Source organism: Bos javanicus, chromosome 3 (genome assembly GCF_032452875.1).
Source record: "Bos javanicus breed banteng chromosome 3, ARS-OSU_banteng_1.0, whole genome shotgun sequence".
Lineage (NCBI taxonomy): Eukaryota > Metazoa > Chordata > Mammalia > Artiodactyla > Bovidae > Bos > Bos javanicus.
The window spans coordinates 100,133,045-100,159,297 of record NC_083870.1 but is presented as its reverse complement, the minus strand read 5'-3'; the positions used below and the strand labels follow the sequence as shown (position 1 = coordinate 100,159,297).

At 52.2% G+C, this 26,253-nt stretch overlaps 3 protein-coding genes across 6 annotated transcripts in view; 2 read left to right on the top strand and 1 right to left on the bottom strand.

The window, feature by feature from the left end:
• Positions 1–1,880: 1,880 nt before the first annotated feature.
• Positions 1,881–6,982, top strand: TSPAN1 (tetraspanin 1). Its single transcript, XM_061412131.1, has 8 exons — positions 1,881–2,017; positions 2,478–2,542; positions 5,197–5,403; positions 5,630–5,704; positions 5,805–5,903; positions 5,981–6,136; positions 6,239–6,322; positions 6,510–6,982. The coding sequence occupies exons 2-8, from the start codon at positions 2,486–2,488 to the stop codon at positions 6,555–6,557; spliced, it is 726 nt and encodes a 241-aa protein (XP_061268115.1). The 5' UTR covers positions 1,881–2,017; positions 2,478–2,485; the 3' UTR covers positions 6,558–6,982.
• Positions 6,983–9,290: 2,308 nt separating this feature from the next.
• POMGNT1 (protein O-linked mannose N-acetylglucosaminyltransferase 1 (beta 1,2-)) lies at positions 9,291–22,108 on the bottom strand. Of its 4 annotated transcripts, none has more exons than XM_061412128.1 (22): positions 22,091–22,108; positions 17,709–17,878; positions 16,986–17,100; positions 16,741–16,859; positions 15,897–15,962; positions 15,693–15,806; positions 14,853–14,970; positions 14,555–14,653; positions 14,265–14,392; positions 13,854–13,924; positions 13,550–13,625; positions 13,277–13,360; positions 13,146–13,187; positions 12,880–12,938; positions 12,464–12,536; positions 12,253–12,381; positions 12,043–12,168; positions 11,025–11,089; positions 10,791–10,835; positions 10,426–10,561; positions 10,068–10,177; positions 9,291–9,968 (listed from the first exon to the last, which is right to left on the bottom strand). In XM_061412128.1, the coding sequence occupies exons 2-22, from the start codon at positions 17,826–17,828 to the stop codon at positions 9,881–9,883; spliced, it is 1,983 nt and encodes a 660-aa protein (XP_061268112.1). In that variant the 5' UTR covers positions 17,829–17,878; positions 22,091–22,108; the 3' UTR covers positions 9,291–9,880. The 4 variants fall into 4 exon arrangements, with proteins under 4 accessions (XP_061268112.1, XP_061268111.1, XP_061268109.1 ...); XM_061412127.1 differs by lacking the exon at positions 22,091–22,108 and adding an exon at positions 21,794–21,875; XM_061412125.1 differs by lacking the exon at positions 22,091–22,108 and adding an exon at positions 18,356–18,478.
• LURAP1 (leucine rich adaptor protein 1) overlaps positions 21,313–26,253 on the top strand; it is a 17,357-nt gene continuing 12,416 nt past the window's right edge. Inside the window, exon 1 of the mRNA XM_061412132.1 lies at positions 21,313–21,958. Coding sequence (XP_061268116.1) covers positions 21,761–21,958 — 198 coding nt within the window. The 5' untranslated portion in view covers positions 21,313–21,760. The remainder of the gene's footprint in view (positions 21,959–26,253) is intronic.

Sequence of the window (26,253 nt, the reverse complement as noted above, 5' to 3'; positions counted from 1 at the left end):
GCCACAAAAAGAACACTTGTTTATGAGAGTCGAAACAAGAAAGCAGAGCATCCCCTTGTTCAACCTCATCTGAGAACAAGCGTGTTGGACAACTTGAATTTTTTTGCTGCTCTACATGTGTACATGAATGACCACTAAAATGCCGTGAGTGTGCTCTGGACTTACAGGTCATTTTATGAGTGGGTAAATTCACAGATGTGAAATCCATGAACGATGAAAATCGACTGTACAAGGAAACCGAGGCTTAGCTGAGTGAAGTCACACAACTAGAGGCAGGCAAGGATTCAAATCTGGGATGGCCAAGGTCCAAAGCCCAGACATTTAACTCCTGCTCTTCTGCAGTCAAAGCTTCCCAAGTGGCTCAGTGGTAAAGAATCCACCTGTCTTTGCAGGAGACACTGGGTTCAATCCCTGGGTTGGGAAGATCCCCTGGAGGAGGAAATGGCAACCCACTCCAGTATTCTTGCCTGGAGAATCCCAAGGACAGAGGAGCCTGGTGGGCTACAACCCAGGGGGTCACAAACAGTTGGATACAACTGAGCAACTGACCACACAGCACATTCTGCATTTATTCATTCATTCAGAAATGTGCACTTAACTTTCTGTATCTCTTTCCCCATATTGAAAAAGCAGATGAAAAGAGAATCTTATAGGATTATTGTGAAAGGTAAAAAAAAAAGCCTACGATATAAGTTACACATTGAAAACATGATCTGTACAAATATTCATGTTAACAGCCTTCCTCTCTTTCCTGTCTCTTCAGCTGCCTCCTCCCATTATAAAAACAAATTAAAAATCTTCCACCCCACACCCCCTTTGGCTGTGACTCTCCTTGTTCTGAACTTTTCACTCTGTGGTCATTCGTTTATGTCCCAGAATGGGAAGAAAAATCTCATTTTTAATCTCATCTTAAAACCCTGTAACTATTGTGTTATACAGACCAGGAAATAGAGGCTCAAACTCAAGCCTAAGAAATGCCCCCAGGGTCACACAGCTAATAAGCAACAGAACCAGGATTGGAGCACTTGGCTTGAGTGACTTAAAAGCCAGAACTTTCCCAGCAGCTCAACATCAGCAGCCGGGAAAGGACTCGTGAAGATGGGTATAACAGAGCTGAAGAACTTTCAGGGGAGGGCAGTGCTTTTGTGGGACCATGGTGCCCTCTGCTGGCAGGAAGGGAGGGGTGTATACAGAATGCTAAGAGGACTGAGGAGAGAAAAAGTGTGGGGAGGGAGGAGAGGGAGGAAAGACTCAGGGAGGGAAAAGATGGGTTGAAGTTTCCTGGAGGGAGAAAAAGGAAGAGTCGTTTGTTTGCCTCTCAGAGGAGGGGAAGAAAATGCCAAGCCTGGGTCACTTCCTTGAAAGCATGTGTGAGCATGCCTGCATGAGTTTGTGTGTGTGTGTGTGTGTGTGCGTATGAGCGTTTCAGTATGCACCTCAGATGTTGCTCTGGATTGTTGCTAGGAGTCAGCCCACACAGAGTTCACAGGTGTGTGTGCCTGTGCAAGTGTGCATTCGAGAGCACTAGGAGGAGTTGATGTGTGTATGTGGGTGTGAATACACAGCTTGGGCAGGTGTGTGTACCTGCGAGCATGTGGGATGTGTCCGGCCATCTCGGCAGGTGCAGGTTAGGAAGCAGCTGTGCCTTGCTGTGGAAGGCACACGGTTCTGGGGGGCGCTCACCTCAGCCACAGACAGCTAGCTGTCTTACTCAGATCAGGAGGGGCGTTGCTGTGGTTGGGTTGCCAGGCGGAGGCCAGAGGCTGCTGGAGCTGTGGGGAGGGAGCGGCAAGCAGCAGGGGGCAGCAGGGGCAGGCCGACCGGGTGCGGGTGGGCGGGGGGTGGGCGGGCAGAAGGAGCCTTTAAAGCTCCTGCCCCGCCCACAGGTGAGCAGTGCCGTGAGAGCCCGCGCTGTCTCCCGCTTGCCCACTCAGTGGCAGTTCTCCTGGAGCTGTGGTCCTCTCTGGAGCCTCAGCAGATCCCTCTTACAGAACTTACTACCAGGACCCCTGACCAGGTGATGGCATAGGATAGAGACTCTCCTGTGAAAAGAGAGCAATCTGGAAACAGGTTTGGGGAGCTGGGAGGGCCACGGGGAGGGTCCTGGAAGAGCCTAGGATTGGTTTGGGGTGGGGGGAGTGGAAAGTCCAGGATAAGCAGGAGCCAGGTAAGGACATGGAGTGACCCTGAAGTGGGGGAATCAGGCTCAGGGTGCCTGTGGGATGGACGCACGTGGGATGTTAGAATTTCAAAGTGTCAGGTGTTAGTAGAGGGCCTGGGCAGTACAGAGGGTTAGGGGTATCAGGATGGGAACTGGGGAAAGTCCTGACACGTCAGAGTCCAGAGACATCAGAGTCCAGAGGCAGGAGAAGCTTGGTAATTATGTGAGTCCAGGATGCTGGAGTCTGGTATGTCAGTCCAGGCTGGGGGAGGCGGTCAGGGATCGAGATCCTAATTCCCACATGTCTGCCTCCCAGGAGCCACCATGGGGTGCTTCAACTTCATTAAGGTCATGATGATCCTCTTCAATATGCTCATCTTTGTAAGTATGGGGGTTATGGGTTATTTAGGGTTCCCTACAGGAGTGGGTCTTAACCTGAGTAGAGCCCCAACTGGGGAATAAGAGATTGCTATGTCCACTCTTCCTGAAAGTTTCCCCTGATGATGAGATGTGGAAGTCTCCCTGAAGACTGAGTCTTGGCTCCAGGAGCAAACTAGCTGCCACACAACTTGGGGTGGAGAAGTTTAGGGGCATCCTCTCCTTCCAGGAAGTTTCAGGTTTAGAGCAGGGCAGGGTAGGCTAACAGGCTGGGGCCTCAGGGAGGGGCAGGGGTTTGCCCAAGATCACCTAGCGTGGAAGGAAATTCGGTGGCCTGTGTATGGTGGGGAGCCAAAAGCCGAGAAGGTCCGGAGATATGAGAGTAAGAGTTTCAGCTGCAAGCGGAATTTGTTGTATTTTTTCAACAAACACTGCCTAAGACTCTGTGCCCTCAGGGATCTCGGGTCCAACAGGCCAGATAGGCAACCAGTTTTCCACAGTATGTGTGGTCTGATCACAGGGTGCATTGAAGGGGCTTGAACCCTGCCTAGTCAGAGAAGACTTCTAGAAGGAAATAGCTGAGGCTAGGAATTTGCACATAGTGAGGGGGTTGGTAAAGCATGCAAAAAGGCCCAGAGGCAATGAAATCAGATATTGTTCAGAAAACCAGGAACAGACTATATAGGGCATGTTTGAGGAAGCTGAGCAATGAGGCATGAATCTAGAGATGGTGGTAAAATTGGGGAGAAATAGACAACATGAACAAAGGACAAAGCCCTTGGATGGTGGCTGAGGATGGAGGAAGGGGCAAGCAAGACAGAGGTCTTGGAGATGATGACCACATCTCCTCTCTGCTGAGAGCAAACCTGGTGGGTACTTCATCAGCAGCCATGTACCCAGTGGACTTGCAGCTCAGGATATTTGGAAGTCATGTGCCCGTAGGTGGTCATTGAAGCCATGGGTAGGGTGAGCACACACAGGGAGAGTGAACTCCAGGAAACTCAATTTGTAAGGGATAAACAGAGAAAAGGCTGCTGCTGCTGCTGCTAAGTCGCTTCAGTCGTGTCCGACTCTGTGCGACCCCAGAGATGGCAGCCCACCAAGGCTCCCCGTCCCTGGGATTCTCCAAGCAAGAACACTGGAGTGGGTTGCCATTTCCTTTTCCAATGCATGAAAGTGAAAAGGGAAAGTGAAATCGCTCAGTCATGTCCGACTCTTAGCGACCCCATGGACTGCAGCCTACCAGGCTCCTCCATCCATGGGATTTTCCAGGCAAGAGTACTGGAGTGGGGTGCCATTGCCTTCTCCGAGGAAAGGCTACCAGGAAGCAAATAGAGAAAGAGCATAAGGAAGCAAAGCAGGAGAGCAAGGTGTCAGAAAGTCAAGGAGGATACACCCATGGCTGAGCACAGGTTGTCACCAGAGACCTCAAAGCCACAGGAGACTGGGTGAGAGTGAGCAAAGGATGAGGAAGTGGAGACATGAAGTGTAGGTGAATTTGGAGGAATTGGGCTAGGGGTGAGGACAGTCTCTGTTGATGGTGTGGCCTGTGCCTTGGGCTTCTTCTCCTTTCAGGGAACTAGCCTTTATCCCTGTATCTGAAGAAGGCAGCAGGATTGCAGGGATCTGGAGCACAGGGGTTCTGGCCCAAGGGGGTTAAAGGCAAATCCGGTTTGGTTTCTGGCCTCTGTTGCCCAGGCCTTGCCAGACTGGGCAGGGCTGGCCTCCGACTCCTTGAAATCTGACCCCACAGGCTAGAAGCCCAGTCTTGTGTCCTTGGGCAAACATGCCTGGGATCCACCCACAACCTGCCACCTCGCTCCTGGTTCCAGCCTCAGTTTCCATAGCCGGAAAGTGGGGACTGGACACCTGGGTGGTGTCGGGCTGATTCATCCACTGAAGCACTGGGTCAGCGAGGCTTTGCTCTAAGAGCTGTGGGAACTGGGCAGGGCCCTCCTTTCCAGTCTTGGCCTCAGGATCACCTCTGAGGTGGGGTAGAGCCTCTCAGAGCTCTGGCTGTACTCCATCTCTGGTGCCTCAATTTCCACTTGTGTGGCAAGGAGAGGTCTAAGCTGGTCCTGGAAGAGACCCAAATGGGGGGCCTTAGGGTGGGTGTCCCTTCTTACCATTGCCCTCTCCAAGGTTGGAAGCAGGTGTTAAACCTCAGCCACACCTCTGTTGCTATAGTGACTGTTGAACCTGCTCAATGCTACCACCCTCCTCTTTCTGCCTATCAGAGAACCAAGGTGTTCCAGGCACCTATAACCCAGAAGCGAAATGGGGGGGAGGTGGCTGCTGGCCGGGGGTGGGGGGTGGGGGGGAGGGGCAGGTGTTCACCTGCTTGTTTGCACTTCAAGCTATGTGGCAGGACCCTGGCAGTGGTAAGGGAAAGCTTTGCCCCTCCCCCACACCGTGGCTATTTCTGGAATCCCTGGTCCCATTTACATCTGCCTAGATGTGCAGCCTGCTGCTGACTGCAGATGTCCCAGCTCCCATCTTTTTAGCTCTAAAGATGAGTCACAACTCCCTACAGGATGAGTTTTTGGACTCCATACCCAATAAATGGGAAAGTTTCTCATCTCCCATCTTCCTAACTGAGCTGTGTGATAGGGAGCTGCCTGACAGCACTCTTTCAAAGTCTGCCTCTCTGTCCCCAGCTATGTGGTGCAGCCCTGTTGGCAGTGGGCATCTGGGTGTCGGTTGATGGACCATCCTTTGTGAAGATCTTTGGGCCGATGTCATCCAGTGCCATGCAGTTCGTCAACGTGGGCTACTTCCTCATTGCAGCCGGTGCTGTGCTCTTCGCTCTTGGTTTCCTGGGCTGCTACGGTGCCCAAACTGAGAGCAAGTGTGCCCTCATGACGGTGTGTCAAACCCAGCTCCACAGGCCCATAACCAAAGCCCAGGGTCCCCTCACCCTTGACACTAGGCCCTGGGGATCCCCAAACCCTGCTCTGGATTCCAGGGGTCTCAGCAAACGGGGCCCCTGCCTTGTTTTCATGGTGGGGTGGGAGGGCAGAGCACGATTAGGGTAAGGAAAGCATGAGAGGCTCTCTCTCCCTAAAACTCAGATCCCTGTTCTCCACTCAGTTCTTCTTCATCCTCCTCCTCATCTTCATTGCTGAGGTTGCAGCTGCTGTGGTCGCCTTAGTGTATACTACATTGGTGAGGAACAGGGATGAGGCAAAGGGGTACCACTGGGCAAGCCCTGAGAGGGGGCCACACCCTCCCCACCAGGCTGTAAACACTGGCCTTCCGCACCCAGGCTGAGAACTTCCTGACGGCGGTGGTGGTGCCTAATATCAAAAAAGAGTACGGTTCCCAAAAAGACTTCACTCAAGTGTGGAACTCCACCATGGCAGGGGTAAGGTGGGCTGAGGGAGACTTGGGGGTGGGGAGAAATAAGCAAGGCCCCTCTGATCATCTTCTCTTCATCTCCAGCTTAAGTGCTGTGGCTTCACCAACTACACAGATTTTGAGGGGTCACCCTATGTAAGAAAGAACGGTACCTTTCCCCCATACTGTTGCTATGACAGTGTGAATAACTCGTTCATGGAACCCTGCAACAATTTCACCGCCCATAACATGAGTGTACAGGTAAAGGTTGGCCTAGGAGGTTGGGATGCTTTAACGACCTCAGGGTGCTGAATGAGAATGGGAGCAGCTGCTGACTATAGATGCTCTCTCCCCTCCCCCAAGGGATGCTTCAAACAGCTTCTGTATGACATCCGAACCAATGCAGTCACTGTGGGTGGTGTGGCAGCCGGAATTGGGGGCTTGGAGGTAAGGAGAGGAGCTTGGGGCAGGATATCCCCCACCCTGGTTCAGGGCTGCTTGACCCACCTCTGAGGCCTCTCTGGAAGAGACAGACTTCTAACAAAGCTTCATGATCAGTGTCTGGTGGGACAGGGGACTAAAGTTTAAGGACCCTGATATGTCTCTTCATCTCTCCCTATTCCTTTCCCACCAGCTGGCTGCCATGATTGTGTCCATGTATCTGTACTGCAATCTGGAATAAGTTGGCTTCTCCTTCCACCACTGCTGCTGTCGTATGAGAACTGTGAAGAGGCGATGATCAGGGTGGGGACAGGATCTAACAGTGTCTCTTGGGCCGGAGTTGACCTAACTTTGTTCCTCTGGACTCGGGGCCAAATGGACACCACCCCCTTCAACTGGAGCCTGACATTTCCTTCTATTGGTGGGTTTGGGGTCCTCCTATTCCAGAGCCCCTAAGGTAGCCAATCCTCTTACCCACTCCTCCAGTCTGTCCCTTAAACACTTGATACCCTCTCAGAGCAAGGCGGGGGGGTGCTCTTGGGGATCCCAGTACTCCACAGGGGGGATTAGAGAAAGGCAGCCCATAGCATGAGCATATACAAAATCAGCAGTTACAGAGCGGATGTGTAGAAGGCATTTCAGAACTCATAAACCCATTAAAATGTTTATCTGGACTCTGTGTATCCTTGGGGAGAGGGACCTCAAACTTGTCTACACTGGCCTCAAATGCCTGTGGGGTTGTTGACTCAGAGGCTCCTGGGAAGGCAGCAGAAGGGAAGTGGCATGGAGGCGGGCCGCTATTTCTCACCTTCATTTGGATTGCAGACCTGGAAGGGAGCTTAACAAGAATGCCCAAGAGGTCATTGAAGGAGGTGGCAGGGGCTGAGCCAGTCTGCAGCCCTATAATGTGGGAGGACTTTGGCCTGAAACTACCCCTTCCTGGGTAGAGGCACTGGACTGGAAAACTATGAAAATAACAAGCTTGTGCCCAAATAGGGGGCAGGGAGACTAAAAATACTGCCAGGGCAATGGAAGAGGGTCATTCCTTAAGTTCTGGGAAGCCCTCCAGAAGCCCCCACCAGGGCACCCAAGCTGCCTACCCTTCCCAGGCAGGCAGAGCCCCACACCTGTCCCTGCTTTGGGGACATCAGAAGGAATTTCATTTACTCTCTTTCTTGGTCACCCAGTGCTCTATAGATCTGATCTCTTATTTGGTCTTAACTACCCCATGTTCCAGAAACTGGGCCTAGAGAGCCCAAGTGACTTGTTCCAGGCCCACAACCTCCTATGAAAAGCTGGGCCTGGATTTGGGTCCAGCCCATCTGACTCCAGAGCCAGGTGGGGTCCTGGCTGACATGGTGGCATGATTCACTTTTAAGTCACAACATCCCAGACAACCATCTGATCACTGCTGCAGAAGAAAGAGCACTAAGGGAGGCCGTGGCCAGAGGGTATGGTGTCTACCTCCAAGCCAAGCCCAGCCTGGCAAACCAGGCCTCCTTGCCTCCCTTTCACCCTTCAATCCTTCTTCCCAGGCTTTACTAGGACAAGCCAGAACCATCACTTGCCCTGAGTCCAAAAAAGAACTGCAACCTTGCCAGTGCAACACGGTCCAAGAGCTAGTCTTCACGGCCCAGATCAGGAGTCTGCTGGGGAATGGGCAGGTGGAGTACTCGGAACCCATCCCACCTTTCTATGCCTCATACTGCCCAACCCCCAGTTGCATACATAGAGGCTGCAAGGGATTTGTTTGCCCTGGGCGGGCCTCGTCCACCTCATTACAGGTTAATTGCTCCTCAACCTGGCTTTTGTGGCACCTCGAACACTATCTCTACCTCCGGCAAACACTGAAGGCGTCATGGTGGCGAGAAATGCTGGAGCCACATACCATCCCTGCCATTACTGAGCAGGGCTCCAGGCACCAGTGGAGAGGCAGGGGCAGAGAGCTGATGACAGGGCGGAGTTCCTGCCAGTTCCTGCCTCCTTGGCCAAAAAGCTCCATATAAGGAGCTTATCCAGCTCACTTTACAAGGGCTCTGCAGGCAGACCCCTTCTCAAACTGTCCTATACACACTTTCATGAACTTAAGTCCTTCACAGATTCCCCAGTTGCCATGCCTTGGGCTGTATCAACTACTCCTCTGGATAATATCTTCCATCTTCTGGCAGGCTTGCATGATTTACATCTTCTCTGGATCACTGGTTGGATAGGAATCTGATGAAAATGATAGCTTTTCCCCAGAAAAACGCTCAGATACGGAATCTGTATACAAAGTACCCTAAGGGCCACAGGCATCCTTGTTCTTCCGTCTCCATCTGCAGTGCACTCCTCACTTCCTGCATGAGGGACATTCAGCTCTGTCTTGCCCACTTCCTTCCCACATGCACTATCCTCCTGCTCCCCATCACCTCCTCATCCCCACCTATTCCATTTTGCTCTCTCTTGCTCCATTTCTGGGGACAGGTCCTCTGGCCCAGATGAACTTGGCAGGAAACAGTAGGATGGTTAATTGAACAGTGGGAACGGGGCGTGGGGTGGCTGCTCTGAGTTCAGGCCCAAGTAGCGGGCAAAGGTCAGGCTCAGTTGTTCTAGGGTGGACCTTAAGTAAAAATCTTGGAGTTTGAGACTCGGGCATCCCCTGGTGGCCAAAAGGCACTAGTGAAAGTCGCTCAGATGTGTCTGACTCTTTGTGACCCCGTGGACTATACAGTCCCTGGAATTCTCCAGGCCAGAATACTGGAGTAGGTAGCTTTTCCCTTCTCCAGGGGATCATCCCAACCCAGGGATCGAACCCAAGTCTCCCACTTTGGAGGTGGATTCTTTACCAGCTGAGCCACAGGGAAGCCCAAGTGGAAAATAACCCTGTGGAGGATAGTAAAGAAAACTCACCATCTATCATCACCATTCTCTCTCCCACCCATCCGTGTGTGTGTGTGTCTCTCTCTCTCATACACACACAGTCACGAGACACATCCCCAGAGCTTTTCTCCTTTTTTAATCAATGACCACCTTATCCAGCTTTGGAAATCTGGACAAAGAGGAGGCTGAGAAGAGGCCTGGTTCAGTGTCTGAGGGTCTCTGAGTGAGTCTGCATCAGCAGGTGGGCCCCAGGTGGGCCTGTCCATGGGTTGGGCACAGCAGTTTCCTGAGTAAGAGCCTGCCCCACCCTCAGGGCAGCACCCCAGTCCAAGAAAAAAAAAAAAAAAAAAGAATCAAGGCCCTCCAGGCTTCAGCTGTTTCCAAGGTCCTCAGGACAGTCAATAAATATGTTAGATTCTGAGTCAGGCCTGGGAGGAGGGAGTATGCAAAGGGCAGGATGGGCTGCCCAAGGATCCCAGTGATTCCCAGGTACTCTCCTGCCCTTTCCCGACAAGGAAGTAAATAAATAGACCTCCAACTCAGGAGCAGAGGAACCCTCCCCTGGGAGTTAGTAATTAAGTCTCATGTTAAAAACAAACCAGACCCAGCCCCTGCCAGTGTCTACAAAATCCTACAGGATTGGGTAAAGGGCTAGCCTGCCTGGGGGTACACAGTACCCAGCCCTGCAGGTTCCTGGAGGAGGTCTCATGTCTGTTCTGCAGCTCCTGGGCCTCCCTCCTCCTTTGGGGGTGACTCCAAGAAAATTGGGGTGATTGATGGTGGCTTCTTCATCCTGAGAAGAGAATAGGAATGTGGACAGAGAAGCGGTCACTAGCTACATCCCCTAATCCCATCAGTCTTCCATTTCCCAGGACAGGATAGGGTCACTCACGAGTACGGGGAGGCTGGGACCCCCACCACCAGGAAGTGGTTCTTCTTCCGAAACAGTCTCCACAGGCCCCGGTGGTTGCCACGCACATCCAGGTCCCAGATTCGGAGGCACTGGGGGTGGGGGAGGGGGGCCGACAAAGGCATAGGTCAGAGAGCTGTGGTGAGGGCCCGCAGCGCCACCCCCCTCAGCAGCCTTCTCAATTTGCAAGAGACAGCATCTTCAAGACTATGAATTTGTGACAGGGGCTAGAAGAGAGGCTCTGAGACTATGAAGAGAAGGTTCTGAAGTAGAGGAGTCCAGAAAGGCTCCCTGTATCTTGGGGAGGGGTATTCCTGGGGGAGGTGTGGTATTGGAGCACCTTGGCAAGCTGAGTCCAGGTGGTGAAGTCATCGTCCTTCTCCATCCGGATAAAGGCCACGTAGGTGTGGCCCTCTGTGTCTGGCAGGAAAGAGTCTTCACAAGGGTTCTTGCTGTGGTCCAGAACCTCTGCTTCGCTGCAGCAGGGGGCGGGGGAGAAAGGCCAAGACAAGGCCCACCTCGTGACTGTGTCACACAGACCCTTGCTTTTAATGCTCTACTGTGGCTATCTTGAACTTCTTAATAATTTTTGAACAAGGGACCCTGGTTTTCATTTTGTACTGGACTCCAAACTCTGGGGCCAAGACTCCCAGTATGTGACATCTCCTCACTCCCTGACACATCCCTCACTGCCCTCAGCCATACCTGAGCAGCCTGTGAACTTCCACTTCATAAGCATCCTTCTTCAGACTGAAAGAGAGGAAGAACTGAGTCGGGGGGGAGAAATCAGTGCAGGGGAGGGGTAGCCCCTTAAGGGACCACATGTGGGTCGGGGGCAACAGGGCTGGCGTAAATACACAAGCCCCAGGGTGGAAAGGGCCTGTCAAGTACTGGTCATCGAGGCTCCCAGACCTCCCCTTTGCTGTCCGCAGCCTCTACCTGTCCACATTCCTGAGCTGGACACCTGGAACCGTGTTGAACTTGTGCTTCTTGAAGTAGGCCTCCTGGAATGGATGTGAAGGTAAGAAGCAGGGCCTTATCTTGGCTGGCCTACACCTGCTGCAGACCCACCACACATCCACAAGACCCACAGATGAAGTCCTAGACCTATAAAAGCCTCTCTAATTTCCTCGTCTTCCCCATCCTCTCGGCAGTATGCTACGAGCTTTAATCTGGCTCCACCATTGCCAGACAGTTCACACTGGCATCTCATGCTACTGGCCCCTGAGCTAGTCCTTATCTCCAGCGGTTCTCCCTGGGCCTGCTGTTCTAAGGCCACAGAAGCTGGGAATGAGGCCTGCAGAGCGACAGGTTGGACTGGGAGGGAGGGAACTTTATGACTAAGGAGCTGAGGGTGAGGGAAATGAGATCACTCCCTGTTCCTCTCAGAGATGAGTGGGGGTCTTATAGTAACCAGCCTCTGAAGGCCCTCTTGGCTTCTAAGAGGTCCCAAAGTGGAAGCTGTCCATTCCTTCACACTGGGTTTTCTCAAGGTCTCCCTGGCTATAACTGGGGAGTGGCCTTTTGGACACAGCCATGAAGGGGTGGGGACTGGGGCCCTCCCTGGTCACTTCAGGCTGAGGCTTCATCCTCAGCACTTATAAGGATAGGAGAGAGCACAATTTGCAGGGCTGGACGAGTGCGTGGCAGCAGAAATACCCTCCCCACACCCACAGTCTAGTGCTAAGAATAGCAATAATAAAAATAATACCAGCTGACCCTTATATAATGTTTACAGTCCAAAGCATATTACGCATACTAACTTCTTTAAGCTTCACAACCCTATGAGGTAGGTGGTATTTTTATCCTCCTTTCTCAAATAAAGAAACTAATGCAAAAGGCAGTTACTAACAATTTCCCAAGGCTAACTGGCTAGTGAGTGGCAGAGCTGAGCCCATGTTCTTGCCCCATCTACCACACTGTACTCCCCGCCCCAACACCCGTGCCTCCCACTCACATGGAAGTAGCCATTCATGTTGAGGCCAACGATGCCGAAGTGGTAGGATCGGGACACGTCAGGGATAATGCATTCTCGGCCTCGGCGTTGTTCCGGCATCCGCATCCACATGTCCCAGTCCCAGAGCTGGCAGTGTGGAAGACAATGGGAGTTTAGAGGTTCGAGCTGGCAGGGGATTCCAAGCCTACCCACCCTCCCCTGCCAGGGCACCTTTTCTGGTGTAGGCCACTTGGGTTCAAGCTCCTCCTTGTACAAGGACTTCCTGAGCACCCAGCCCAGCCCAGGCATGGTCTCCACACGGTATAGCAGTGCTGGGTCCTCTGCCGTGTGCTCATAGCCCTGTGGACAGGCGGCCACGAGAGGAGGTCTTAGCTTGGGGCCTCTGCCCATCCCTCAGCTGACCCCTGGCCGCTCAGCCTACCTGGTCATTCCAGGCAGAGATACAGTACAAGCTGTCGTCCTCCTCCAGCAGGTGGATGGATTGGCTCAGGAAACTGAGAGGCAGGGTCCAGGGGTTCAGAGAGGGGCAAGGACAAACCCAGTCACACAGTGATGCTGGAAGAGCTGGAGATGGGACTCAGGAGTCATGCCTCCTTCCACCTTCCCCTCAAACCCCATTCATCCCTTCCGTTTCCATTCATCCCTTCTGCTCTCTCCTGCTGCCCCAACACCGGCCAGCCTACCTTTGCTCAGGCATTCCCCCCCACTTTGGAGACTGGTTCCTCCAGAAAGCTTTCTAAGAGCCCCCACTGGAGTTGGGGGCTTCTTCCCTGGAGACCCAGTCAAGCAAAGAGGCCCCATGCAGCTTGGAGCTGCATGGAGGAGGATCCCTCTCACCTGAAAAAATCCACAGCAATGTCCAGGTCCTCTTCCAGAACCACAGCAAACTTGGCTTCCTAAAGCAGGTGGGGGACAACATGAGCCCTAGGGAGCTTTCTCATCCCATGTCTCTCCCACCTCCATCCACTTCTCAGGCCACACTGCCCCCATTTTTCATATCAGGAGGATGAGGCCCAGGGAGAGGAAGAGCTTGCTATATGGTAAGACCAGACTTATGCTCACTTTCCCCATCTAGGTCCAAGAGTTTTGTCCTTACTACTCACCGGAAACAGGTTGAAAGTGGCAGTGAGGCTGGCCTTGTAGTGCTGGGTGGGGAGTAGGAAGAGGGCACGTGAGCTTTGGGGTGGACAGTGGGGCCAGATGTCCACCCCTTCCATCCTTGCCCAGGTGGTACCTGAGACACACGGGCGTTCTTGATGCTGATGGGAGTGTGCTGGATGCCCCTCAGACCAAACAGCGCCACCACATCCATCGGCTCCTAAGGGGCACGGCCATCATGTGAGCCCCCCACCTCAACTCCACCCCCTGCAGGTTCTGTCTCGTCAAGCCCTGCATGTTTCACAGCCCTTGCCTGGGCTGTTTCCCCTGCCAGGCCTCTGTGATCATTGCTACTCAGTACCTGCAACCCTGCACTCTGCTCTGCCCAAAGCCCCCAAGCCCCACTCACCTCATAGTAGCCATCGATGAAAACTGTTATCATCTGGGGAGACACCCCCTGGGCTGAGAGTAGAGAGCGCAGCATCCTGGGGAGCCCAGGGATGGATTAGACCTCTTTGTCCCCCCAAAATCAGGACTCCTCTATACTTACAGATGGGCCCCAACTCCCCATGTTCACCCACATAAGTGAATGGACCCATAATCTGTTGCCTTTCCACCCACCTCAAGCATTCTTCCTGCAGATACATGAGCCTGGGGTTCCCACCACTAGCAACCTCCTGTTCGGTGCTAGATACAGCCACTCCCGGGCTCACCTGTACAGGTAATTGGGCCGGTTCCCTGCAATGACAGCCACAGGCACATTGAGGACCTTGTTGTCTGGGAGCTGAGGGAGAAAGAGTGTTCAGCTCTTGCCTTGTTTTCTCTTCAGACTGGGATTCCCCACCTGGGGAAGAGTCTTGAGGGAGAGGGGGACTCAAGGGAAAAGGCAGAGGGCTTCCCTGTCTTGGTCCCTCCACACACTCAGCTCAACTCCATCTCCAGGCCTTTGCTCACATGGTCTGCTCCTTCCCCCCAACCGGGATCCCCCATCTTTCAGAGTCCAGTATAAATCAGCTCCTGGTTCCCTCCAGGCTGGGGCAGGAAAAGCCCAATCGGGACCTTTCCTGGGGCCTCTTGCCTAGCTGGGGAAGAGTCTGGGACTCACTGCCTAAAGCCCCACTCACTGGGTCAGGGCTGAACTCGATGGGTGTGGGGTCCTTGCAGCTGCACACGCTCCCATAGCCCTCAACTTTGCTGCAGAAGCGGCGGCGGCGACGGTTCAGCTCTGTGTCTGCCCAGTGGCACTCTGCCTCTGAGGTGGGGGGAAAGATGAGGTCAACAGGATGGGAGAATGAGGCCAGTGTGGTTTGGAGAACACCAGACACGCAGTTGAGAATGCAGCCCTGTAAAGAGAACCCAGATGCCCACCCCCAGCCCAGACACTGCCCTGGAGCCCAGCCCCCACTGACCCCACCTTCAGCTGAGCTCAGCGGCACATCTGTCTTCAGCAGAACTGGATCCCCCCAGGAGGAGAGGGCAGGTGACTTAGAATGTTTCTCCCCGAGCACAGGACCTGGCAGGGGGCAGAAATGAGGGGCAATGGGGGCCCTAGATCCAGGCTCTAGTGCTGGATCTTCTTCCCATCTCCTGGCCCAGCTTCATCCAGCCCACCAGCACCAGCTCTGCTCGGACCCCTATCCCACCCCATCTCCTGGAGTTCTGCTCCTCCCAGGCCCTGAATACTACAGGGTGGATGCCTATGGTGCTGGCACCTCCTTTTCGTCCCACGAAGGCCCAGGTGTCCCTCCAGCCCAGGGCAGGGCCAGCCTGGCTGCCTAGGCTCCTCAGCAGAGCCTTGGCGGTGTCCTTGAGATGGAAGGAGCCCTCGTCCTAGGAGACCAGAGAAGGTGATCAACCTGACTGGCACAGCTCCAGGAGACCTGGCCTCAGGGAATACTAACCACAGGTCAAGCACCATGTAAAATCTTTTACTTAAATCAGCTCACTGAATTATCACATCCCAGAAAACTGAAGGCTTAGATTCTGAGACTCACCCAAGGTCACCAGGCTAAGCAGTCGTTACCATGGTCCCACACGGTACCCACCTCTGTCCCCTGCCACCTCCCTGCCCTCCCCCATCCTGCTCCATCTCCACTGGCAGCCTTGTTCCGCAAGCATGCCAAGCACCTTTCCAATTAGGGGTCTTTGTGCTTGCCTTTCCATCTAGAATGCTCTTTCTCCAGATATTCACAGGGCTCACTTCTCACTACTTCCAGCTTTCTGTGCACAGGTCATTTCCTTATAGAGGCCTTCCCTTTCTAAAACACACTCCATCACCCTGTCTCCCTTGCTTAATTTTCTTCTTCATATAAGTTTTCGTTTCCTGACATTATAGATTTATCTGGCTGCTTTCTGTTGATCTTGCCCTGTGGGTATAAACTCCATAAGGGTAGGGACTCTGTTGTGCTCTCCACTGACAAGTCTGGGATTGGAACCTGGTCACCTTCCTCCAGAGGCTTTTGCCACTCTGCCATATTAGGGGCACGAACCCAGGGCCACAAGCAGAGTTGAATTAGGGGCACTGGGAATGGGGCCAAGGCCGAGTCACTGACCTTGACGGTGCAGATGAGCACTCGGCCAGGTGCCACCATGTTGAGGAACAGCACCATGGCCTCATCCTCATGAGGTGAATAGGTGTCAAACACTCGCTTTGCCATCACATGGCCCTGGCAGGAGACACAGCTCCTGTGAGTTAGTGTCACCAGCAAGGAGGGCTTAGCTACGGCCCTCTAGGTCCCCTACCCTTAGAACCTCACCGTGGCCTGGTTGAGGACGATGACGTGGATGCCCCGGCCCTGCTCCTGGGCCTCATCCTCCAGCACCTGCAGAGCAGTGTAGACAAGGACAAACTCTTCATTCTGGCATTTGAGGTCTCTCTGTCTTATGGGCACTTATAGAAACAGCTGCATGAAACAAAACCTCCCCTCCTTCCTCTGCCTCTGGTCACATAGTTCTCTTCAGACCCAGCTTGAAGCCCAGCTCTTCAGGAAGTCTCCATAGTTCTCCCATGAAAAGAGATCCCATCTTTCTACTCCCGCTGTCATGACTTTTAGAGCCCTTGACTATCTCTGCCTCATGCTGGAGCTATCACAGTTTATCTGACTGAACCCCTCAAAGTAGAGGCCAGGTCTGGTTACCTCTGGATTCCCAGTGTCCAGACCAAGGCCAAGATCAAAGAAGGCAGCAGGAAGTAGTTACAAAATAAATAAATCAATAAAGTAACTGCCTACTAATATTAATTATCACTTTTGATAATACCCGCTGCTGCTGCTGCTGCTGCTAAGTCGCTTCAGTCGTGTCCGACTCTGTGCGACCCCATAGACGGCAGCCCGCCAGGCTTCCCCGTCCCTGGGATTCTCCAGGCAAGAACACTGGAGTGGGTTGCCATTTCCTTCTCCAATGCATGAAAGTGTAAAGTCAAAGTGAAGTCGCTCAGTCGTGTCAGACTGTAGCGACCCCATGGACTGCAGCCTACCAGGCTCCTCCGTCCATGGGATTTTCCAGGCAAAAGTATTGGAGTGGGGTGCCATTGCCTTCTCCGTAATACCCGCTACATATGATATATTTCATATACTTTACACCAGGCACCAGCCCACTCACCGTGGTGCCGTCCACTGCCACATACACTTTGCTGCGGCTTGAGTATACCTCCACATCCAGGACACGTCGGGGACCACTGCCTCTGCGCCGTGGAGGCTCCAATCGGCCCAGGGCCTCATCTGTTGGGGTGTGACAGGTCTTAGAGATGGTCCCTCCAGCAAAATCTGGGATCTGCCTGCCATTTCAGTCTTAGGATCCCAGGGGACCTCCCTCCACCGCCAATCCCAGCCTCAGTCTGGCCCTACCATAGTCTTGTTCTGGCTCCAGGTCTTCACTGGCCTCGCTGATAGCTCGTCGTGTGTCCAGGATCAACTTGATGTTGACAATGACGGTCACCAGTAGGAAAAGCACGGCTCCTGTCTGAGGGGATGGGTGGGGATGATAAAGAGGTGTACCCCCTCCAGATCACTGAGGGTCTTCCTGAAGTGAGGGCTCTGGCTGAAGCAATGACATGGGGAGAACCTGGGTTTGCCTGTCCTCTCTCTGTATGACCAGTTCTACTCCCCCAGACCAGGGTCCAGTTTCATAACCACCTCCTTCAGAGGCCCACCCCTTCCATCAGGGCGCTCCCTACCCAGAACTCCTGTATTCTTCCATTGGAGGCCTTGAGTTCCTTGGTCCCCTCCACAATTAGTTCCTAGAGATGGAGCCAGTACCAGAGAACCACACGGGGAATTGGAAGACCTGGGTCCTAGCCCTGCCTGTCTGACAGGTGTGTACCCTGGGCAAAGCCTTCCTGATCCAACTTCAGCTTTGTCAGAAGCCTAGGAGGTTGTACTTGGGTTCTGATTCCAGAACTCTGGGCCTGAACCACTACCTGGTAGGGATGGGAGACAAAGAAGTTTCCCCTCTAGGAAGCTGCTGCCTCTTTCTGGGGTGGGGCCAGCCAAGGTAGGTCCCGTGCCCATAGTCTAGGCTGGGGGCAAAGCTGAGAGGGAGCCCCTGGGAGTTTGGGGACACCTCTATACCTGACAGAACCTCCGCAGGGCCCGCTGGTTGGTCAGTTTATACTTCCAGGTAAGATACCAGCTCCGCTTTTTTCGCGCCCCAAAGGGCTTGATGAGGGGGCTGGGCTTCCAGTCGTCCATGTCGTATGGGGGGGTCACCACTGTCCTGGCCAACCCATGCCTGCAGCAATCTGAGGAGACCAGAGAGGGTCACATGGGGTAAGGTGTTCTTCCCAGAGTCTGATGTTTTCTCCGGGAGATGAGGGAGGACCTCCCAGTAATTATTCCCTGCAGGCATCCATGCTCTGTGACCCAGAGAAAGTAGCTCAACTACTCTGGAAAGGAAACCTTCGAAGGGGTCAGAACACCTGCAAACTCCCCTGTGGCTGGAGAAACTGACAGGACTGCTCACGGTCCCGGGGGTGGAGGCCAAATAATCGGCTCTCAGGCTCATCAGTCCCTAAAAGAACAAAGCCCCAGATCTTCCTAATGCTCGGGTGAGCAAAGGGCAGCGAACTCCCAACATCACCATTCTCTATCCGCTTCGGCCCTCGCCCCCTCCGATCTGGCCTTGCTTTCTTCCTCCCGGGGCTCGGGGCTGCCCGAGCAGTCGGGGGATCCGCCCGGGCCACGCCACCCCTCCTGGACCCCCGTCCAGAGACACTCACATCTCAAGGAGCCCTGGCCCCGTTCGAGCCCCACTCGGGCCCGCACAGCTCGGCCCGGAGCACCGCGGCCTCCGCCTCCTCCATGCCGCTCGCGGCCCCGCCCCGGCCCGGCCGGCCCGCCTCCCCGCTTCCGCCGCCGCAGCCGCCGCGGGGTGAGAGGGCGGCGGGCGGCGCTTAGGGCGGCGGCCAGTGTCTGCTGCCCGCGAGTCCTGCTAGTGTTCGGTCCCTCGGCTGCTTTGCAGCCGGCTGGCCGGGTGGGCGGCTGCGGGGAGCCACTTCCCGGCCCCCAGTACCGCGTGATGGCAAACCCGATTCGAGTCGGAGTCCTAGAGCCTTGGACTAGACCGCGTTGCGCGCCAGAGTCAGAAGGGCGACAGGCCTGGAACATGGACACCCACCTCTTTTTGCTTGGGCGAGGCTGCACCTAGGTCTAGTGTATGTGAGGCCATTGAAGACTACGGGGAATTAAAACCTGGTTATACCACTCTCCTAGACCTTGGGCAAGTCATTTCACGTCTCAGCATAGGTTTCCTTCTCTGTGAAATGAGGATGCCTTTACACGATGCATACTGCATGGCAGTCACTGTTCTAAGTAAGCACCGCACTATATTAACTCATCTAATTCCACAACAACTCCAAGAGGTAGGAACTATTACTATCCCAATCATAGAGACAAAGAAAATGAAGCTCAATATCACGAAGTTGGTAGAGCTAGAATTCAAACCCAGGCAGTCTGGTTCCAGATTCCTCTTAACCCCTCACTATACTGATAATAACTTAATAAAGTTCAGCAGGTGTGAAGCATTTAGCTTAACACAGTGGTTCTCAAACTTCAGCTTGAATTAGAATCACTTGGAGGGGTTATTAAAACAGATTGCTGTGCCCCATTCTTAGAGTTTTTGATTTAGGAGTCTGGAGGGCAAAGCAGAATACTGCATTTCTAAAAAGTTTCTAGGGGATGGTGCTGCTTATTTGAAATGAGTGGGTGGCCATGGCACGGTTTTAGGCAGGAGCAATATAATCCAATTCAGGAGAAAATATACTGTCCTGTGGACAGTGGATTAAAAGGACACAGAGGAAGCCAGTAGATTAGATTTTTTTGAGCTCTCCATATTCCATCTGCTTCTTAAAATGGTGAGATGGTATCCTCAAAATGTTAACAGGGCTTGTCTTAGTAGTTGAGGCAATCTCAACTACTTCTAAGTAGTGACTGAGTGACTTCTAATAAGTAAGTATGTGTTGAAGTGAAGTGAAGTCGCTCAGTCATGTCCGACTCTTTGTGACCCCATGGACTGTAGCCTACCAGGCTCCTCAGTCCATGGGATTTTCCAGGCAAGATTACTGGAGTGGGTTGCCATTTCCTTCTCCAGGGGATCTTCCCAACCCAGGAATCAAACCCGGGTCTCCCACATTGTAGGCAGACGCTTTACCGTCTGAGCTACCAGGGAAGCCCAAGTATGTGTTAGAACAGAATAAATCCCAACATATTTTAAAAAGGTGTCCCTTGGGGTTCCCCTCCCCACCCTCTTCTCTCCTCAAACTCACTCTTCATAGAAGATCTCATCCACTCTCATGAGCTCTCTGACCATCAAGATTTCTAAACTCATTCCTGCAGACTTTCTCCTGAGCTCCAGGCAGACCCGTGTTCAACTACTGTGTGAATGTTCTCATAGGCCCCTCCAGTCCAACATGACTCCTGCAAGAACCATCTCTCTTCAATCCCAGTCTTCTTGGGTTCCCTTCCTTGGTGCATAGCATCAGGTCAAACAGCTGGGAGTCACCCTCAATTCCCTGTGTCTCTCTAGCTATCAGGCCAGATCTGTTTGCTCACCATTATATTCTTTGTACCACATACCATGGCTAGAACATAGGAGATTCTCCATAATATTTTTTGAAATCATTTGGTTTCTGAACAAATACTTATTGAATGACAGTATAGATAAACGAATGTTACTAGTTATCAAGTCTTGTCCATCATACCTTCTAAAGATTCCTCCTCCATTCAGGTCTAATTCTTTTCCAACTTCACAACCAGCCCCTGTCCAGGACATTTTAGTTTCTTGCCTTCTACATTGTCTCCTTGACTTCAGATATTCACCCCTTTAATTCTCCTTGCAAAATCCAGAGTATTTTTTTCAAAAAGGCAAATCTATTTTGTCTGTCTCTGATTTAAAACCCTTTCATGGATCAAGGCATACTAAAGAAAAGTATGTTACTTAAAGTTACAAAGGTAACAAGCTGAAAAATAATGATAGAAATAGGGCCAATGGAAGGAGGGAAGTATAGAATGTGCAGTAAATCTTATGTATTATAATAGGAAGTCAGTAGACAATGTTTAAAATCAGGAGATGGTGATAAAAGCCTATTGTGGAGCTATGAATATAAACACCAGGAAAAAATAGCTAAAAGTGGTTGCCTCTGGGAAGTGGAACTAGATGTGGGAAAGGATAGGTCAGGGTAACTATCTTTTCATAATAAACCTTCCTGATGCCATGGACTAGAATTACTTGGATTAAAAACCAAAATCAAGCCAGAGCATAAAAAGTTTTTTTATGGATCCTCATTGCCCATAGAATAAAATCCAAGCATTTTAGAACCATCTTTTATAACCCTGTTACTCAAAATGTGGTCCGTGGACCAGCCGCATGGCCATCAGCAGGGAGCTTGTTAGAAATGCAGAATCTCTGGCCGTACCCTAGATTTACAGAATCATAACCTGCATTTTAACAAGATTCCCAGATAATCCATATATGTACAGTCAAGTATAAGAAGCATTAGCTTCAATATTGGTTTCTCCTCACTGCCCAGAAGAACTTGACTTCCTCTCCTTTAGTCTAAATTTAGTGGCTACACTGGGTGTGTGTGTGTGTGTGTGTGTATCAGTGGCTAAATTCCAACCACTGTTTTAGACCCAGCTCCTCTACTCCAGGGGCTTCCCTGGTGGCTCAGACGGTAAAGAATATACTCCAAGAAGGCTTCCAAAACCCTCTGTAGCTCTGTTAGCACTCCTCCTTAAAATCCCACTTCCCTAACTGAGGGTGCTTAACCTTCCTTCAGCAAACATTCATTGGGCGCCTGCTGAGTGCCTGGCTGGACTCAGCGCCACAGTCGGGAGAAGGCGCTGAGTTTCCTTCAGGTGCATACTCAGCATCACCCAGCCTCACCCATTCCGGAGCCAGAGGTGTATGCGCAGCACCCGAAGATCCACACTCACGCACACACATACCGAGCTCTGCGCCGCTTTTCTGAGTGTTACGGCGCCCTCCTCCCTCCGCGACAGAGTGCGGGCGGGGACCCACCGGTTCCGCCCGGCACTAGCAGCCGAAAAAGGAGGACCCCCCCCCCCTCCCCCGGGAGCGGGATCCCGGCGTCCGGTTGCCCAACCCCGTTCAGGCTTAGGCCCGCATGGAGGGGACTGCGGAGTCCCAGACGCCTGACCTGCGAGACGTGGAGGGCAAGGTGGGCAGGAAGACCCCTGAAGGGCTGCTCCGCGGGCTGCGAGGCGAGTGGGAGCCGGGAACCTCTGAGGCTGTGCTGCTCTCGGGGGCGCCTAGCACGGGCCACAGCCTGGGGGACAAGATCATGGCGCTGAGGATGGAGCTGGTGAGTGTGGGCTGCACGGGCCGGGGGGGACGAGTCTCCTGCGTGGGGCCGGAGAGGATGGACTCGCGTACCCAGAGTTGGGCTGGGGAGGAGAGAGTTAAAACCACCTGCCCAACTCCTCAGGATTCCTACCAGATCAGTCTTTAATCCTTGGGGTCCATTAATTGCCTTCCCCACCAAGGGTGAGTGGAGTACTCACTCCCTCCGGGTGGGAGGTGCAGGATTTGGTAAGCTTTTTTTTTTTTTTTGCCAAATAATTGGGAGGGGAGAGGTGAGGGTTGGGAAGCCTTGAGAACCTAGGACGGGACAAATCTAGCTCCTCCTTTCCCCCTAGCCACCATTACAGGGCAACAGTTTTTTTCTCCTCCTCCAAATTGGGCCCGGGGTTTGTTCCTCTGTGGCTCCGGTATCCACCCCAACACTCTGCACAGTAGAGATTTGCGTGAAAACTGCCTGGACTAGGGCCACTAAAAACATCCTTTTTCCCCAGCATCCCCCACACCTACGGACAATATTTGAAAGTTCCTAGGAGCTTAGCAGACACGGAGGAGCAGCACCAGCATGTTGGCCTCACCTCCTCAGACCCCATCTCCTTCCTGCCAGCCCCCAAGTACACTGGAGATTTGCATCTCTCCTGCACTTCCTTGGGGAGAAGAGGAGGAAACCAGCACCCAGCCCCTTCCCTGTTGCTGCTGCTCTAGATTCAGAGCCAAAAGGGCAGCTGGGGCCTCCCAGGCTCCCTAGGGCCCTGGTTCTGGTGAAGGGGGTGATCTACACCTGCCACCACTTTGCAACCAATTCTAGGGAACTGAGGAATTGCCAGCTACTTTCTGGCCTAGAACCAGGAGTCCACAGTGAGTGTGTCAGCTAATAGGTCTTCCTGGAGCCCCACTGTGCCCAGTTCTGTGCCCTGCTGAAGTGTGTGTGTGTGTGTGTGTGTGTGTGTGTGTGTGTGTAGGGAGATGTTGGGAGGGAGGTCTTGGGGCTTCCTGAAAGGATGGGAGAGTTTTCTGGGCAAAGCAGTCAGGGAAGGCTCCCTGGGGGAAGGATTTGAATGCCATGTGTGCATTTGGCCTTGAAGATTGGAAGCTATTGCCAGATTCTCCCCAGTAGGGCTGTAACTGTGCCCACCTAAGGGAGGGGTCTGGCTTTGCCTCACTGTACAAACTTTAGCTGAGGGCAGAGAAAGAGCTAACTTAGAATGTCTTGCTTTGGAAACTAACTTTCACCAAGTGCATGTGCCAGGAATCATGCTGAACATTTTACAAGATAGTCTCCTAGTTCTCACGGAAACTTACTAGGCAAGGGATATTTTATAGATGAAGAAACTGAGGCACAGAGAGGCTAAGTAGCTGCCCAAGGTCAGACAAAAAGTAAAAAGTATAGCCAAGTTTTGAATTCAGATGATTTGCCTGCACTTTACATTTTCAGTATTGAGACTTGCTTTGTGCCAGATGCATTAAATGTCTTTTATGTCACTGGAGGGAGAAAAGCAGTTATCCTGTCTCACAGAGGAAACAGGCTTGCAGGTGCTGAGGGGCTTGCCTGAGCTCACACGGGGAGGAGCCATGGCTGCTCTCTCTAGCTTTAACTCTTTCCTGTCTTTGGTGGAGATTGCGTGTGTGCTAAGTTACCTCAGTCCTGTCGGACTCTTTGTGACCCCATGGACTGTAGCCTGCCAGCCTCCTCTGTCCATGGGATTCTCCAGGCAAGAATACTGGAGTGGGTTGCCATGCCCTCCTCCAGGAGATCTTTCTGACCCAGGGATCGAACCCGGGACTCCTCAGTCTCCTGCATTGCCAGGTGGATTCTTTATCACTGGCACCACCTGGGAAGCCCTGGTGGAGATTACCTATTGGTAAACATGAAAGGATACGTTTCATTTTTGTTTGGATCTTTCTGCATTCCGGACCCAGCCTGGCCTGGGGCCCAGGGCTACCTATGAAAGACACAAGGGAGGGAGCTTTCTGGTCCTGCTCAGGGAGAGGTTCCCTAAGTGCCCTACTCCATTCCTTTCTCCCTCCTCTGCAAAGGTGCCTTTGGTCTCTTTATGCACTCTGCTCTGGGGAGGACAAGGGGTGGGGCATTGGGGCGGTTCCCCTGGAGCCACTTGTGGCAGAACTAGCCCAAGCCCTGTAAGTAGTGTCCTTCAACTGCCCCTCACCCAGCTTTCCTGCAGGGAGTGGGCAGGCCTGCCCTTGAGGCCAAGGTCATCCCTGTTTCTTGGCCACTTCCCTCCCCTACTCAAAAGTTGAGTGAACCAGACAGACTCTGGGATCTGTGGGAAGGGAAAACAATGGCAACCTCCCATTCTTAATCCTCCCACCCACAGAACTGTTGCTATGGCAACCCACCCCCACAGAACAGTTTGAGAAAAAGCTTTAGGCAGGGAGAGAGAAGGCATGGGTTCAAGTCCTGGCTCTGCTCCTAAATCCTTTTGTGATTTTGAGCAGAGCCCTGACTCTCTTTGGCCTCAGTTTTTCTACTTCTAGAGGGAGGGTAGAGGGGTGGGGGGAGGGTAACAATAGTCTAGGAATCTCAGTCTCAAACCAGGGAGCTGAGACTCAGATCTCTGGGTTTTTGTGCCCAGACTTGATTTAGATTGAGCCTGTGAGTGAGCTGTACTTGTGACCTTAGGGCTGGTCAGAGCGTCTGATGTATGCTTGCTAAGGGAGGAATGGGGAACCTGAATTCCCCTGGGAAGAGAATTGGGTTGGAGTGGCCTCTGATGCTGCATCTTTTCTGCGCTGTTTATCCCCTTGCTGTTTCCAGAGAGATTGGTGTGAAATGAGTGTTTCTTTTTCTGGCAAGAAAGCTTTGCTTTCTTCTATTCTGAGCAGTTGTGCTGTCACAGTCAGGGAATCCCACTGTCACAGGACTATAAGATCTGCTGCTCAGATTCATTTCTCACCAATGTGATAAAACCCAGCCCCCAAACCCTGAGACCAGCAAAGACACCAAAGAAAATAAAGGCCAGAGAATCATAGCACTGAAGCCGACCTACCCAATCCTAGTCTAAGCACCATAAATGAACTGGGTGGGACCTGCTACCCTCAGGGAGCTCACAGTCCAGGTTAGGGGAGAAACAGACTAGCCACTGTGGCACAGGTGCTGGAACCCACAGAGTACTTCCAGGAAGAGTTCACTGTAGAGTGACATGGTCAGATTTGTGTTCTGGAAAGGCACGACTGAGTTGGAGACGCAGGCTATTTCCTCTGGTTAGAATGACTCTCCATTGCTTTGTCTGGCTAAGACTCATTGACTTTCAAGTCTCAGCTCCTGTCCTTCATTCTAGGAAGCATTTCCTTACTCCCCTGGTTAGGTTGTAGTCCTCTGGGTACCCACAGCTCTCTGTGCAGCATTTATGTCCCCTGGCATTTCCTGCTCTGAATTTTAAATGCTTGTATCTTTGTCTTATCTACTAGACTGTGAACTCCGAAGGCAAGAAATGGTGTCTTTTCTTGCTTTAGCTACAAAATGCCATGCCTATAAAAAACACTCAATAAATACTGTTCCACGACCGAATGGCTTAATTTCATCTTGAAGAAGTATGGGGAAGACTTTTTAGAGGAGGCAACATTTGAGTTGGGCCTTGAATATAGTCAATGGGAATTCCAGTTCAAGATGGCACATTAAACACATGCATTTACTTCCATTCCCTCTTGAAATTCCACTAAAAGCTAGTAAAGAGCTTATTTGTAAAGCCATGAAGCCATTAGGACAAGAATAGGAGAGAAGGTGATAGAAATAAAATCTGGAAGCTGAAAGCAGAAGGAAGACTAGTAACTAAGTAGACTTGAAAGAAGCTGAATTCCAAGCCAGCAATGAAAAAAGCAGAAAAGCAATCCATTTTACACCTCAAAGGTCTCAGGAGCTATTCTCAGATATTTCTGGAACTGAGGGTACAAATGGAGCTGAACACAAATGGGTTGATGAATGTCTATCTAAGAATCATACTCTTTAAGATTCCCTTCACAACTGGGCAACTAATTGCCCACTACTCCTTTATCATCGCAGAAGACTGCAAATGCACGTTTTGGAAAGAAGGGAACAGAAGGAAGGGAAGAAGGGCAAGGGCAGAAGGCTGGAAGGCAGGAAGAAAGGGAAGGAGAGAGGGATGGAAGAAGGGAGGAAAGAGGAAGGAAGGGAGGAGAAAATAAAGCAGGAGAAGCATTTTTAGTATGAGAAGTTTTGTTTAATGCATTTAGTTTGGTCATGGACTAAATGGTTTTACCTTTAATCTATTTGTCCCCAGCATAAAATAATTGAATATAATCTCTTTTATCTTGTATCAT

What these genes read in the sequence shown, in the direction of transcription:
- POMGNT1 (XM_061412128.1), bottom strand. Translation starts at nt 17,828, where the DNA reads ATGGACGACTGGAAGCCCAGCCCCCTCATCAAGCCCTTTGGGGCGCGA. An exon ending in GGAGCCAGAACAAGACTATG is followed by an intron (nt 16,860 to 16,985) that starts GTAGGGCCAGAC and finishes ACACCCCAACAG; the next exon opens with ATGAGGCCCTGGGCCGATTG. An exon ending in CAGCTCAGGAATGTGGACAG is followed by an intron (nt 10,836 to 11,024) that starts GTAGAGGCTGCG and finishes CCTCTCTTTCAG; the next exon opens with TCTGAAGAAGGATGCTTATG.
- TSPAN1 (XM_061412131.1), top strand. Translation starts at nt 2,486, where the DNA reads ATGGGGTGCTTCAACTTCATTAAGGTCATGATGATCCTCTTCAATATG. An exon ending in GCAAGTGTGCCCTCATGACG is followed by an intron (nt 5,404 to 5,629) that starts GTGTGTCAAACC and finishes TTCTCCACTCAG; the next exon opens with TTCTTCTTCATCCTCCTCCT. An exon ending in CCTTAGTGTATACTACATTG is followed by an intron (nt 5,705 to 5,804) that starts GTGAGGAACAGG and finishes TTCCGCACCCAG; the next exon opens with GCTGAGAACTTCCTGACGGC.